At 36.8% G+C, this 12,364-nt stretch overlaps 2 protein-coding genes and 1 long non-coding RNA gene across 3 annotated transcripts; 2 read left to right on the top strand and 1 right to left on the bottom strand.

Moving 5' to 3' along the window:
* Positions 1–5,653: 5,653 nt before the first annotated feature.
* LOC113347924 lies at positions 5,654–8,310 on the top strand. Its single transcript, XR_003359330.1, has 2 exons — positions 5,654–5,873; positions 8,025–8,310. It is a non-coding gene; the product is annotated as an uncharacterized LOC113347924 (long non-coding RNA).
* A 723-nt stretch (positions 8,311–9,033) lies between these two features.
* LOC113351278 (charged multivesicular body protein 1b-like) lies at positions 9,034–9,345 on the top strand. The gene has a single exon (XM_026595293.1). It carries the CDS (start codon positions 9,034–9,036, stop codon positions 9,343–9,345), a length of 312 nt encoding a protein of 103 aa, XP_026451078.1.
* A 266-nt stretch (positions 9,346–9,611) lies between these two features.
* LOC113351277 (chitin-binding lectin 1-like) lies at positions 9,612–12,140 on the bottom strand. Its single transcript, XM_026595292.1, has 4 exons — positions 12,047–12,140; positions 10,177–10,245; positions 9,956–10,087; positions 9,612–9,856 (listed from the first exon to the last, which is right to left on the bottom strand). The coding sequence occupies exons 1-4, from the start codon at positions 12,138–12,140 to the stop codon at positions 9,612–9,614; spliced, it is 540 nt and encodes a 179-aa protein (XP_026451077.1).
* Between the last annotated feature and the right edge of the window lie 224 nt (positions 12,141–12,364).

Here is a 12,364-nt window from a genome sequence, read left to right as displayed (position 1 = left end):
CTATCATGCCATAGATCAACGAAGTCAATAGTATAAGCAGAACCATTATTTATTAAATTAAGCTTAGTCATCCCATTACAAGCATATCCTTGTCCAACAAATATACCATTTTTGGACAATACAAACTTATTAGACTCATAAGTCGTCTTGAATCCGGCCTTCATAACGAGGTCTCCAGAAACAAGGTTTTTCACAATGTCAGGGACATGTAATACATTAGTAAGAGTAACAGTCTTTCCCGAAGTAAAGGAAAGATCAATAGTGCGTTTTCCAATCACTTTGCTGTGTAAGTTTTTTGCGGAGACAACTTCGTTTCCTTCGCCAGTAACCAATTCATATGTCTTGTAAAGATGCCTGTCTTTACAGATATGGACAGTTGAACCATTGTCGTACCACCATCCACTCTCATTGTTAAAAACGGCGTGGCGGCTTGCACTACAATAAAAAGTTTTTCATCGACCATATTTGCCTCCTTTTTCTGTCCTTGTTGTTTCTTTTGAGACGACAATCACGAGCAATATGGCCGGGTTTATCACAGAAGAAGCAAGGCCCCTTCTTCTTACTCTTCTTGTTGGGATGTTGCTTCTTAAACTGAGTATCATTATTAGGTTTCAAAGTATTTCGTGTCTTAGAAAAATCTACACTGTTAACCTTAGAATGATCCTCAGTTTGCTGACTATCCTTAATTTCTCGTTTACGAGAGTCCTCTTCTATACGAAGATGACGCTGTAAACCTTCTAAATCATAGTCAGTCTCAGCATGCTTAAGTTTCTTCTTATAACCATTCCAAGAAGGAGGAAGACGAGAAATAATGACTCCGAAAAAAAAAGCAGAAACAAGTTCAATTCCAGCATCCTTAAGACGATTAACAATGAGTAAAAGTTCACTGACCTGGGAAATAATTGACTTACTTTCAACCATTTTAAAATCCATGAAGTTGCAAATCAGGAATTTCTTGTTGCTTGCTTCAGAAATCTTGTATTTGTTTTCAAGCGTAGTCCATAATTCCTTTGCAGGCGAAATACTTCGATGGGCATTGTAAACACTAGTTCCCAGGGCGTTCAAGATATGACCACGACACATAAAATCATCTTCCTGATGCTTCTTTCTTTTGGCCTTCAAATCATCAGTGTCTTTGTCTGATGGTGCAGGAATTTCATCCAAACCGTCTTCAAGTATGTACCACAACTTGATGGTGATCAGGAAAAATTTCACAGTCTCTTGCCAACGAGTAAAATTATCACCATCAAAACGTTCCAATCGAGTTAGGGTTTGGTTCATCACTTGCAGAGATTGAACAGTTACATTCGAATTTGAAGATTCACCCTCCATTGTCAGAAATTTATTGTCTAAAACTGTTGGAAATTTTGGGTTAAACAAGAGGATGAAAACAGAAACAAAAAATGGTGTATCCCTGACTTCAAGGCTCTTTCGATTCTTTTAGACAATAATTCGACCTTTCCCAATAAATTTGGCGAGTACAAACGGTCTCTCGAATTATGCCTTCAGGATTCAATGAAGCCCTAACACCGTAATCGAATTCAAGGATTGTACTTCCTTGAACCGACCAAGAAACACACTGTATAAGGTTTTGATGATGCTTTTTAGAGAAAAAGAAAACAGATTGTTTTTGGTGTGTTGGAATGGGAGAACATCTTCGCTACTTATAGTGATATTCATGCCTGTTGGTAGTGTCGTTTCATCACCAACAGACACTTCCAAAAGCCATGAATGGTGGCTTATGGGAAGAGACGCGTGTGTTTAATTTTGAATGGAAACTTCTAGGTTTTACAAAGTAAAACCAGAAAAAAAAATCCGTATAACTCTGCGTAGCGGCAAACCTTGAAAATATCCAACAATACTGTCAGGTGAAAAATGCTTTCCCTAATACTACCGCAGTTTTTTAAAATATGTGGAGACGAAAATGTCCAGATGATACTCAAGATTTCATATGGAATAATCTTCCATACGCGGTTTGGTGGGCTACGTGGCTGGAGAGAAATAGAAGATGCTTCCATAACAAAGTTCACCTTAAAGAGGATACAATCATTGCCGTGAAGGCATTCTTATTTCAATGGGGATTACCGACCAAAGCTTTCAAAGGTTTATTTTTTGATGATCTCGTCGTAAATTGGGGAAGTAAAATATACCAAATGTAATTTGTAATTTTTGTTTTCAGCCAGGCTTGTTTCTTTCTGTAAACTGTATGACCTTCTGTACCTTTGTGCCTCCTTGGCACCGTGTTATCAATTTTAATCTATCTTCAAAAAAAAAAAAAAAACAAGAAGTGACACCAAAAAATAACTGGTCTTTGGGCTCTAAACTTCGAAAACATACCTCTTTGCTTGGTCCTACGTAATTGGAACACAGATTCAGGAATAAATGTGAAAATGCAGACATATATAGTTGATTAACTATCGCTTATAGACACATACACTTAACTTGAAGCAGCCGATTAATAATCCAGTTAAATCGGTGCATAACTCATTGAGTTAACCTAAAATGACAAAAAGTATTAACTCAATCGCATGCTCTTCTACGTACGGACCTACAAAAAGTCTAAATATGAGCAATGCTGTTAACATGCCATTCGCCTTTGCCGTCCATCTTCGAGCCAAGTATTAGCTCAATCTTATTCAACTCGACATCACAAGAGTAGTACTCATAGCTTATATAACCATACTCCTCGTCACCTTCACGAATCCCATGCCACATGAATATGATTTTGAGTTTAGGATCTGTGACAATTTCAATAAAATGACAGTAATTCCCTAAATCTTCAAAGGATAGAACTCCAGCAGCATTCTGAAAGCTTCTTCCCAATTCAATGTTCCCTTTTCTCACCCATTCACACTGATTATCAGTATTCTTCCTTAGAACCCATAATTTTACTTGTTTCTGTTCACGGTTCAATTCATAATAGCATAACAACCCTCACATCTCCACCAGGTTACAATTCACATCCGGTAATGCGTCCTTGGGGAACTTAGTAGTATACAAAGTTTCTGTACTAACATCAATACCATATATCATCTCCTTCACAGTCATGAGATCCCGGGTAATCCAATATAAAACCCCATCTGAGAAAACAACTCCATTCCTTACAAAACTGAGAGGTTTATCGAAAGAAAAACCAGGCTTCACAAGATTTCTCCAAGAATCCTTTCCACATTCTCATCCTCATGCCCAACAAAACACACGGCTTTGTAATTTTCCCCCACAGGGTCATCAGCCAAACGAAATTCACAGTCAACTAATCCTACCCCAACCGGTACAGGAAGATTAACAGAACGACCCGTAACCGGGTTGTAAACGATGTAATCATAGTCACAATTACGCTCACATCGACGGAATAATAACAAACCATTAAAAGACTGTTTAATTTCCATATTATCAATCCTATAATCAGTTTCTGGTTTAAACCTAATAAACGGGGATTTTTATAAAGTGCCACACTTCCAATTTGCTGTTTAAGAAAATGCCACCGTTTTTTTCAGAGTTTATTAAATGCCATACATTTGACCTTTTCCATCCCGTTTTTTTCAAAAGAACAGTTAACATCCATTAGTGCATAGGTGGCAGTTATCCAACTTAGTAAATGACATTTGTGCCCTCGAAACAAAAGCCGAGAACTCAAAAACCATCATCATCGGTGGCTACATTCCATTGAGATCATAAAACCATCACTGTCATCTACAACCACAGCAGCAAATCCATAACAATCATGTACGCGAAATGGCTGAATGCCTTCTCTATTGATATCATCGTATTTATATGAGAATAATCTACAGCCTAAATTAGGCAACAAAATATACAGCTATGCCATTGACTATTTAGCTAACTATTCTAAGTAATATATACAAATACATGGTAAGAAGAATAACTTAATTGGAGCCACAAATCTTGCAAAGAATTCCTGAATTAACGTCATAATTACTGCCATTGATAATCCAGTGGGTAATTCGTTCTCTTAGGCCTTTCGTCAAACATGTTATGTGCGAAACTTGTAATTGGAAGCTAGCACATTTCCCTGTAGTATGATTTCTCTTTGGACCTGCAACTTCGAATTCCATACACACCCATACTCATAAACCTTCTCAGACACACAATAATAGCTTAGTCTTGCATTATTCATCATCAAAAACAACGGAAGCAGTAGCACCATTCCATGTTCTCTTGGTGCTTAATTTATCCAAACTTTCAATTTAGCACAAACCCATCGACCCTAATCCATCAAAGACGACTTTTAATATTTGTTCATCTCCTCCATTGATCAATGAGTCGTAAGATGATTAAATCAACTACAAATTTTGCACTAAATCAATCAATTACAGATTCAACTCAGCCAACACAACTCAAACAGTTCTTAACAATTCAAGGCCACCGGAATCATCTCTCCGATCTACTCCACCATCTTTGTTGGCATCAGATTGCAATTCGAGCAAACCCATCTCCTAATTCGTACCAGAACTCAGAACCCCTTTCAATTTGTTCTTGACCATTTGAGCAGCAACCAATTCAGTTTCTCCGTAAACTGTATCTTTAAATCTCTGTCCTAACATTCATCTATTGTATACACACTCTGCAAGACCCATTCATGTAGCTTCATAACTGCAATTTCTCAGATCCATTTCCCTCAATAAAACAACAATACCTTGAGCTCGATCTCCTTCCGTTCATGAACCTCATCTCCAATTCCTCTTCTTCTCCTCGGTGCGACGGCAACTTCACAGCAAAACCCAATCAAACCCTATTCTTATGTAAATTCCATCAGCAACCATCATCATTCTTTCTCTCTAACAACGATTCCAACACAAACCCATGTTATATTCTTTACAAGCTCTTCAAACCCTTGTTCTTCATCTCTGAACCCATCTGATTTCGAGAACCCACTCATACTCAAGTTCCACTTCCCCCTAAAATTCTCCATTGTCTTCTCTCAAGAACATCACAAACCCGTTTCTCTACTGTTTCTTCTCATCCATCACCGAGATCAACAAATAACAACAATCACCAATTCTAGTATAATAGGGTTTTCAAGGGTAAATATGTAAATCGCGACAGATTCTTTTGACCGAGTCAGCGAAAAAGACCGAGTGTGTGGGTCCTGACGGAAAAACTAACGGTTATGGCATTTAATAAACTCTGAAAAAAACGGTGGCATTTTCTTGAATCGGGATTTGCAAGTGTGGCAGTTTATTAAAAATCCCATAATCTTTCTTTTGTTCTTATCAAAATCAAATAATGATAAATAACACTTACGTGTCTTTTTATCGAACTTGTAGTCAATAATACCTGGTGGTGATGAGTAATGAGAGTTCTTTTGATGAAGAATAGCAAATCTCTTGTCGTTTAAGAGATATTTGGACCATAATTTGCATATACAAGTGAACCGGACCACAGTTCAATTGGAACTCTAGTGAGTATATCATCGGGAAACTTTTTTTCCCATATTTCGATGCCCTATAAGAAAAATGTCCCATGAAAAAAAAGTTATGAAAAAATTTCCCACCAAGTTTTCCATCAATATCGTGATATTGACTGGTCAATATATCTAGATATTGTCAGTAGGGTAAGTTACCTATCTGTCCTTTACCACACGTATAATCACTTCTTCTCCACGTTTACTCATTTTCTTCTTCTCGACAAAAAAAAAAAAAAAAAAAAAAAACCCAGAGACACGAATGGAGAATTGCAGTGAAGGTAGAGTTGCAGTGAGGGATTATACGGTGAAGAATTAGTTATAGTTTTGTGTTTATGCGAGTTGGTTGTTTCGTAAAGTCAAAGGAAGACAAAACCAGAGACGTAAATCAATCGAAGAACATGAAGATAAAGGGAAGATGAAGAGTCGAAGTTATCAATCGCAATAAACCGTAAGTTCATGAAACCCATTTCTAGTTTGCATCGTTTTGCTGAAATTTCCATTCGAATCTGAGTTATTATGCTTCGGTTGACATTAGGTTTTTCTTGATTTATGGAAATTTTGAAAATTAGGGTTTTAATAGGTGAAATACGGGTAACTACAACATGAATGGTTAAACTTGAAGGATGTAATCTTGATAGGTGCTGTAATCAAAGTTTGATTTGATTAAATATGTTTGTACTGATATTAGGATTTTCAGAGGTTAAATCAATCATCAGAAGAAGAATTAGGCCAAAAATTAGGATACATTGTGGGAAAATAAAATTTCCATTGAAGAGAACCAAATGAAACGCACGGGAGAAATTAAAAATTAGGTTACCCACTAATGCCGTAGGTGCTCTTGGATATGTTGTTCTGGGGTTCTTTTTCTTTTTAATTGATTTTTGTGTTCATGTATTGGATTCATGGAAATTTTAAAGATTAGTTTTGTATCTTAGTTTTCAATCCTGGTTTTGAAAAGTGCAGCTTTCTACGTTGGAATCACGGTTTATTCTGGTCATCTTAATTTAGGCAAGTCTATATATACTCTTTATTAAAACAGATACAGAAATCTGCTTATTTCTGGTTGAATAAGTTCATATAGGCAAGTTCATGGACTGCTGTTGTTAATGTGCTTGCGGCAGCTGTTACTTTCTGGCACAATCATATTGCTACTTGAATTCAGAAGTGACTCTAATCTGAAATAATTCTCAAGACAGAGCTTGCTTATAATGTTAATAGGAATGCATATACACACATTACTGCTTATTTCTTTGGTTAGTGGGGAGTCACTCGCTCCCACTAACCACTTTTGATTCCACTAGGTTACATGATTGATAAGAGTCGGCAACATTTTGTCCTACAATCTGCTTTGCATTTTTAACTCATATGACATTCTAGTCCAAAAATCTTATTGCATTTAATTTTTAGAAGTGGCATAATCATTTGTTATGTTCCTCCCTTTTGGTCTCAGTCATATCTTGTGGCTTATATGTTAAGAGTTTAGACGGAACTCTATTTATTGAGGGTCGCGTAGGCATTCTTATTCTGAGCATTTTCAGCTTGAGCGACGGCGTGCAGTGTATTGTGCTAGAGTCGGGCATGGAGTGAATTGTCCAAATCCGTGCCCGAAAGCGGAACTACCTAATGAAAGCTCAGGTTTAGAGGTTCTTTTTCAAGTACTGATTTCATCCCTTTCCAGAGGTGTGCAAGGGAAGGAGTTTAATTTGGTGGTAGAATTAGTAAATTTTCCGAAGTAATCAGATGTCAGATTCCCGCACCTTTGATTTCACCTGCTAAATTCTCTTACAGACAGAACTACCGCGAAGTTTAAAAAGTAGATTCTGGATTACTGTGAAGTTTAGACATTTAGTTGCTTATTCAAAGGTTTCAAGTCTTAGTTATTATGTGATTTGCGACTGTAGTGTAAATATGGGAAACATAAGATGGATACTGATGATCCATAGGTTACCAATTAATTAGCAGTTTAAGGGAGTGAGGCGTGCACGCAATTATGCACAAATTTGATACAACATATGATTTATGGGGTTCTAGTGTCTCAATTGAGGGCTTATCATTTGTGCACATGGTGGTGTTGGTCTTTCTAGCCGATGTTATTTTTAATGCAAGGTAAAATGATGTATTTTTAGTTTTCTAAGCTTGGGCTTCCATAACCTTGCTTTTTGGTGTTACACTATGCAATTGATGGTTAATATATATGGGATAGTTCCCTAAGTTCCATTTACATCGATATATAAGGGTATGTTCCCTAAGTTTGTATTCATGGAGATGTATAGGAATGTGTTTCAAGTTGCTTTCATGAGTTGTGGTGAGGATATGTCACCGATGTTTAAGTTTCCTTTCTTTATTCGTCGTTGTTCATATTTTTGTCAGAAACATTTGGTGTACATTTCCTTTGTTTATTCCTCACTGTTCATATCGTTTTCAGAAACATTTGGTCTACATTTCCCTTAATGCTTATGTTACTGAATGATTTACTAAATCTCATGATGTTTTCATTATTGGTTAATTAAGTTTAAATTACCGAAATTCTTATTAGCGTTTAAACGTGGAGCTTTTAGAAAACTTGCTTCGAGTCTGACTCCTGTGGATAAATTTTCAGGTTCTATAGATCGGAAAGAGCTTCCTTGATTTCCAGTTTTTTAATGGATTTGTAGAGAGCTTGCAGCCGATGCAGATTTGCGTTTTTATTTGTTCATTGTTGCCAAGATCTTATAGTAGAGAGTGGGATCGCAAGAAATTTCCCTTATAAGCATTTTATTTCTTTGAGTTCCTGTACATGATGTATACTTCCTAAGCTGATTCTGTAAAACCTTACTTGTTCAATTTCCCAATCCTGTTACTAGTCAAAATGGTTTATCAGACTATCAGTAGTCTTTATTATAAAACAGTAGTCTTTATTATAAAAAAAGAAAAAAAAATAACTATTAAAAATATTCTCCATCCTCAGCCGTTCATAGTCTCCAGATTGAGATGTGGCCCAATCTGGTGGACGGGACACACAGGTAATAAAATAAAAAGGTGGGTGATAAGATAATAGGAACGAGATCTAATCTGTAGCCGTTCATCCGATTTTATTGAAACGTGCCAAAATCCTGAAAGAAGGGTGAAGTTGTCTTTTGCCCCGCACCTGTAAATGCGCACGCGTGGATGTTTGACCATTTAACGCTGTTTAAAAGGAAAACTTGACGGTGAGGCATTTTCCCATGACGTTTTTTTTCATGGGGCATTTTTCCTATGGGGTATCATGGAGTATCAAAATATGGGGCATTTTTCCAGTTTTCCCTATATCATCCATGATGACACCATGAGGAAGGACAGGATTATGATTATTGGATTCGGAACTATCTGTATTCATCTTGTTAGATTGATGCAGGATTTTGATGTAAACCTAGGGTTCGATAAAAACGGTTGAAGTGAAAAAATAGAACTCTCAAGTATATACATGGTTGAATGTGCAAACACGAGAAATAGAATATGCCTGAATCGGGTTTAATCGCGTTAAACCAATCATGACCGCTAGAGCGGTTTCCAAATTCGGGAGAGGGTTAATCGAGTGGATACATAACCCCATTGGAATTCGCTCACCTACTTTAGCAGCCTTAAGAACGATGGCTGATGAACGTGAGAAAGAAATAGAACCCGAAGGCGAAATGCTTAAGGTCATGAATGCAATGGAAAAAGGAAACGCGAAGCACATTCGAGATCATGCTAGGAATATAGTGCGCATGAGGCATGGGGTGGTAAATTATCGTCAAATATCAAGCCGTATTGATTCAATGGTTGACTATTTTGAGAAGGAACCGGAACAAAGTAAGGTGCTTAGTTCGATTCCAGCAATTGTTGAGTCCATTGATTCTTCTTTAACCAGAGGAAATACTAAAAACATGTTGAAAACAATGGATCAAATAGAAAAGCAGTAAGTTCGTCCGCTACCGAGAGCACACCAATTACAATGTCAGAAGATGACGAAATTAGCACTTTTGTCAAAAAAAATTAGCGGAAGAACACAATTTGAAGGCTTCTATAGAGTTAGAACCATCACCAAAGCTTCAAAGTGTAGGCAGAAATCATTTTGATTAGTATGATTAAATTTAAAATGTTCTAGCCCTACCGCCATCATCTTTGTTCCCATACAATTTAAGAGAAGAGTTCTCTTGACAGCAGCACTTGCAACGGATTACGAATTTTACTCTCCAATTGAGCATTTATTGCTAACTACTTTAGCTTTCATCTCCGAGCATTCATCCTTACACCAATTAGTACAATACGTGCAATCTGAGGTGGGATATGTGATCTCTGAGTAAGTGTCTCCGGATTTATCACATTTATCTCCCGTAGGGCTAGGAGGTAGCGGTGATGGCGGTGGTGGGGATGGAGATGGGGTTGAAGGAGGCGGAGGAGGAGGTGAGGATGGAGATGGAGATGTGGATGCTGTACAACAACAATGACAAACAGCACTCACAATATTTGGATAAAAATTGCAACCAAGCTGACGCGTTGCCTTGTTCAAGCTCAAACATTTTGACATACATTTCTTTGCACAAGCACTGCAACTAGTGTCAGTAGCCCAGCTATAGCTATCCTCCCGCGCCGGACACAAAACTGGGGATGGTGCAGGTGGGGGTGGGGGTGGTGTACAACAACAATCACAAATGGCACCCCCTGTAAGAGGATAAGAGGTACTATCAAGCTGACTGCAGCCTTATTCAAGCTCAAACAATTTGATGCACATTTATCTGCGCATGAACTACAATTTGTGTCGACCCTAGCCCAGCTATAGCTATCCTCTCGCGCAGGACACTTAAGCTCATTTACAACCTCTACACAAGAAAAATAGAAAAATACCAATTCATTATAAAATTCGAGTATTATAAGAGCTAGCCATATGTATAGATGCTCACTAGAATAGGCCGGCAGAGCAAGCATTGCAAAAACAAACAACCAAATTGGAGATGAACTGCAAGAAGCCATCGGGGAGAATCTTGTGATTATGGTCAAGCTAATGAGATGCCCACTACTTGGATGTTTGTAGGGGATTGTGTGATCAATGTTCTATTTATAGTAACAATATCAGTTTTAAAATGTTATCTAGATCTCGAATATAGGAACCATGAAGGCCTTAACTAGTAAATGCGCCATGTGCATTCATAACTCCCCGCAACTTAATGCGCCATGAGTACCCTATGGCTAATTAGTGTAGGAACTTCTTAGAAAATGCACATTGAATCCGCCAGATCTTACTTTGTCAACCCAGTAAGTTATTTGCAGAGTTCCAACTTCCAATGGATATGGATTTGTATATTGGATTTGTGAAACGGATGGAGGAGCCTTTCCAATGCGCTTTGAAAAATCAGTTTGTCTGTAGGGATATTTCCGGGTTAATTATTCTTATGACCCTAAAAATCATGGGTCCTACTCTCTTAGCCCTAGGGTCATAAAAATAATTATGCAAATTATTTTCATGACCCTGAAATAATTGTGAATACAGTAAAAACTCCATATATTAATAGTTTTGGGACTTCACAAAATTATTAATATATGGAATTTATTAATATAGGGAAGTATAGCAAAATAATGTTTTTTCTTTGCTAATTCAAAGTATGTAAATATAATGGATATGGATGTCTTCCTTAATCATCCAAATGAGCAATAAGTCGTATATATTTTACCCGAAGAAAAAATCATCCACGAAATAGGCAAGAAGCGGAGGGAAATAATCCTGATGATGATACCAAAAGTATCATGCCAAAAATCTTTAAACATGCTCGACAAGTTGGAAATGTTTTGCCTTCCACAAGAAGGTGCACACAGTAATGAGGTCTTGCGCATCCGCAAATCAAAGATGCGATAACAATCCAAAATTTTACATCCTCTTCTCATACAACTATAAATAAGTACTTTATGTCATCTTAAATTTTGATGTAACAAGATCTATAAGTTTCCAATAATATCGATTATATTAATATATGGAGGTAAATTTCTTATGGCGGAACTAGAAAAATCTATTAATATTAAAATGTGGAGGTTATTATTATTTATAACTGGCCCAAGTTGGGACTATGATTTTCTATTATTATATAGAATTTATTAATATATGGAGTATCATTATATGGAGTTTTTAATGTAATGTATTTTTTCATCTTTAAAAACGGTTTTCTAAACTTATTTAATGTACATACTATAGTATAAACAAATATGAAAGGTTAATTAACATTGTAGATAATATCTGCACACTAGAAAAAAACACCGTGGATAATAACTGCAAACTAAAAAAAGTCGTGAATAATATCTGCACACTAAAAAAGATACTATGAATAATAGTTGTACTTTAAAAAATCTGTTGATAATATCTACACACTAAAAAATAAGAAAATAAAATAAAAATCATTTAAGGAATAAAAAGTTCAGAAAATGGGTTATATGGACGGAAACACATCAAACCTGGTAGATATGGACGGGCAAAATATTGTCTGGGTCAAATGGACGAGAGACACATCATTCTAAAACAGACTACTATACCCTCCACCTAATCTTCATCTTCTTCCGATACAAAAAGGAAAAAGCTTCAGAAATTTCACTTTTATTTTGTAAACCAGGCTTCTTCTTTTCCTCTATTCCCACCGCCACCACCACCATCGACATCGTAATCTTTTTCCCCTCCATTATTGACACCACCAATAACATTTCCACTATCGCAAAACACCAATGCCACCATCAACAACATCAACTTTCTCCACCGCCATAACCTAAATCATCACCACCACCTTCTCTACCACCACCGTTGCCAGTCGTCGTGTTTCTCCAAAACCATCGTCAACAGCACCACCAATCCACAAAGAATTTTCTAATACCCTAATTTAATTGAAAATTTTCAAATTCATAAATTAAAAAAATTAGGGTCTTGTATGAATTGAAGTATACATGCTCAAATCGGTAAGC

The sequence above is a fragment of the Papaver somniferum genome, chromosome 2, assembly GCF_003573695.1.
Source record: "Papaver somniferum cultivar HN1 chromosome 2, ASM357369v1, whole genome shotgun sequence".
Taxonomy (NCBI): domain Eukaryota; kingdom Viridiplantae; phylum Streptophyta; class Magnoliopsida; order Ranunculales; family Papaveraceae; genus Papaver; species Papaver somniferum.
The sequence above is the reverse complement of the archived record's forward strand: the minus strand, read 5'-3'. Positions and strand labels throughout refer to the sequence as shown.

Bases quoted from the DNA above. Each gene is read 5' to 3' on its own strand.
- LOC113351277 (XM_026595292.1), bottom strand. From the start codon at position 12,140: ATGGTGGCATTGGTGTTTTGCGATAGTGGAAATGTTATTGGTGGTGTC. The intron at 10,246-12,046 runs GTGGGAATAGAG...TTTCTTGTGTAG, and splicing joins TGTCGATGGTGGTGGTGGCG to AGGTTGTAAATGAGCTTAAG. The intron at 10,088-10,176 runs GTAGTTCATGCG...ATCCTCTTACAG, and splicing joins GGCTAGGGTCGACACAAATT to GGGGTGCCATTTGTGATTGT.
- LOC113351278 (XM_026595293.1), top strand. From the start codon at position 9,034: ATGGCTGATGAACGTGAGAAAGAAATAGAACCCGAAGGCGAAATGCTT.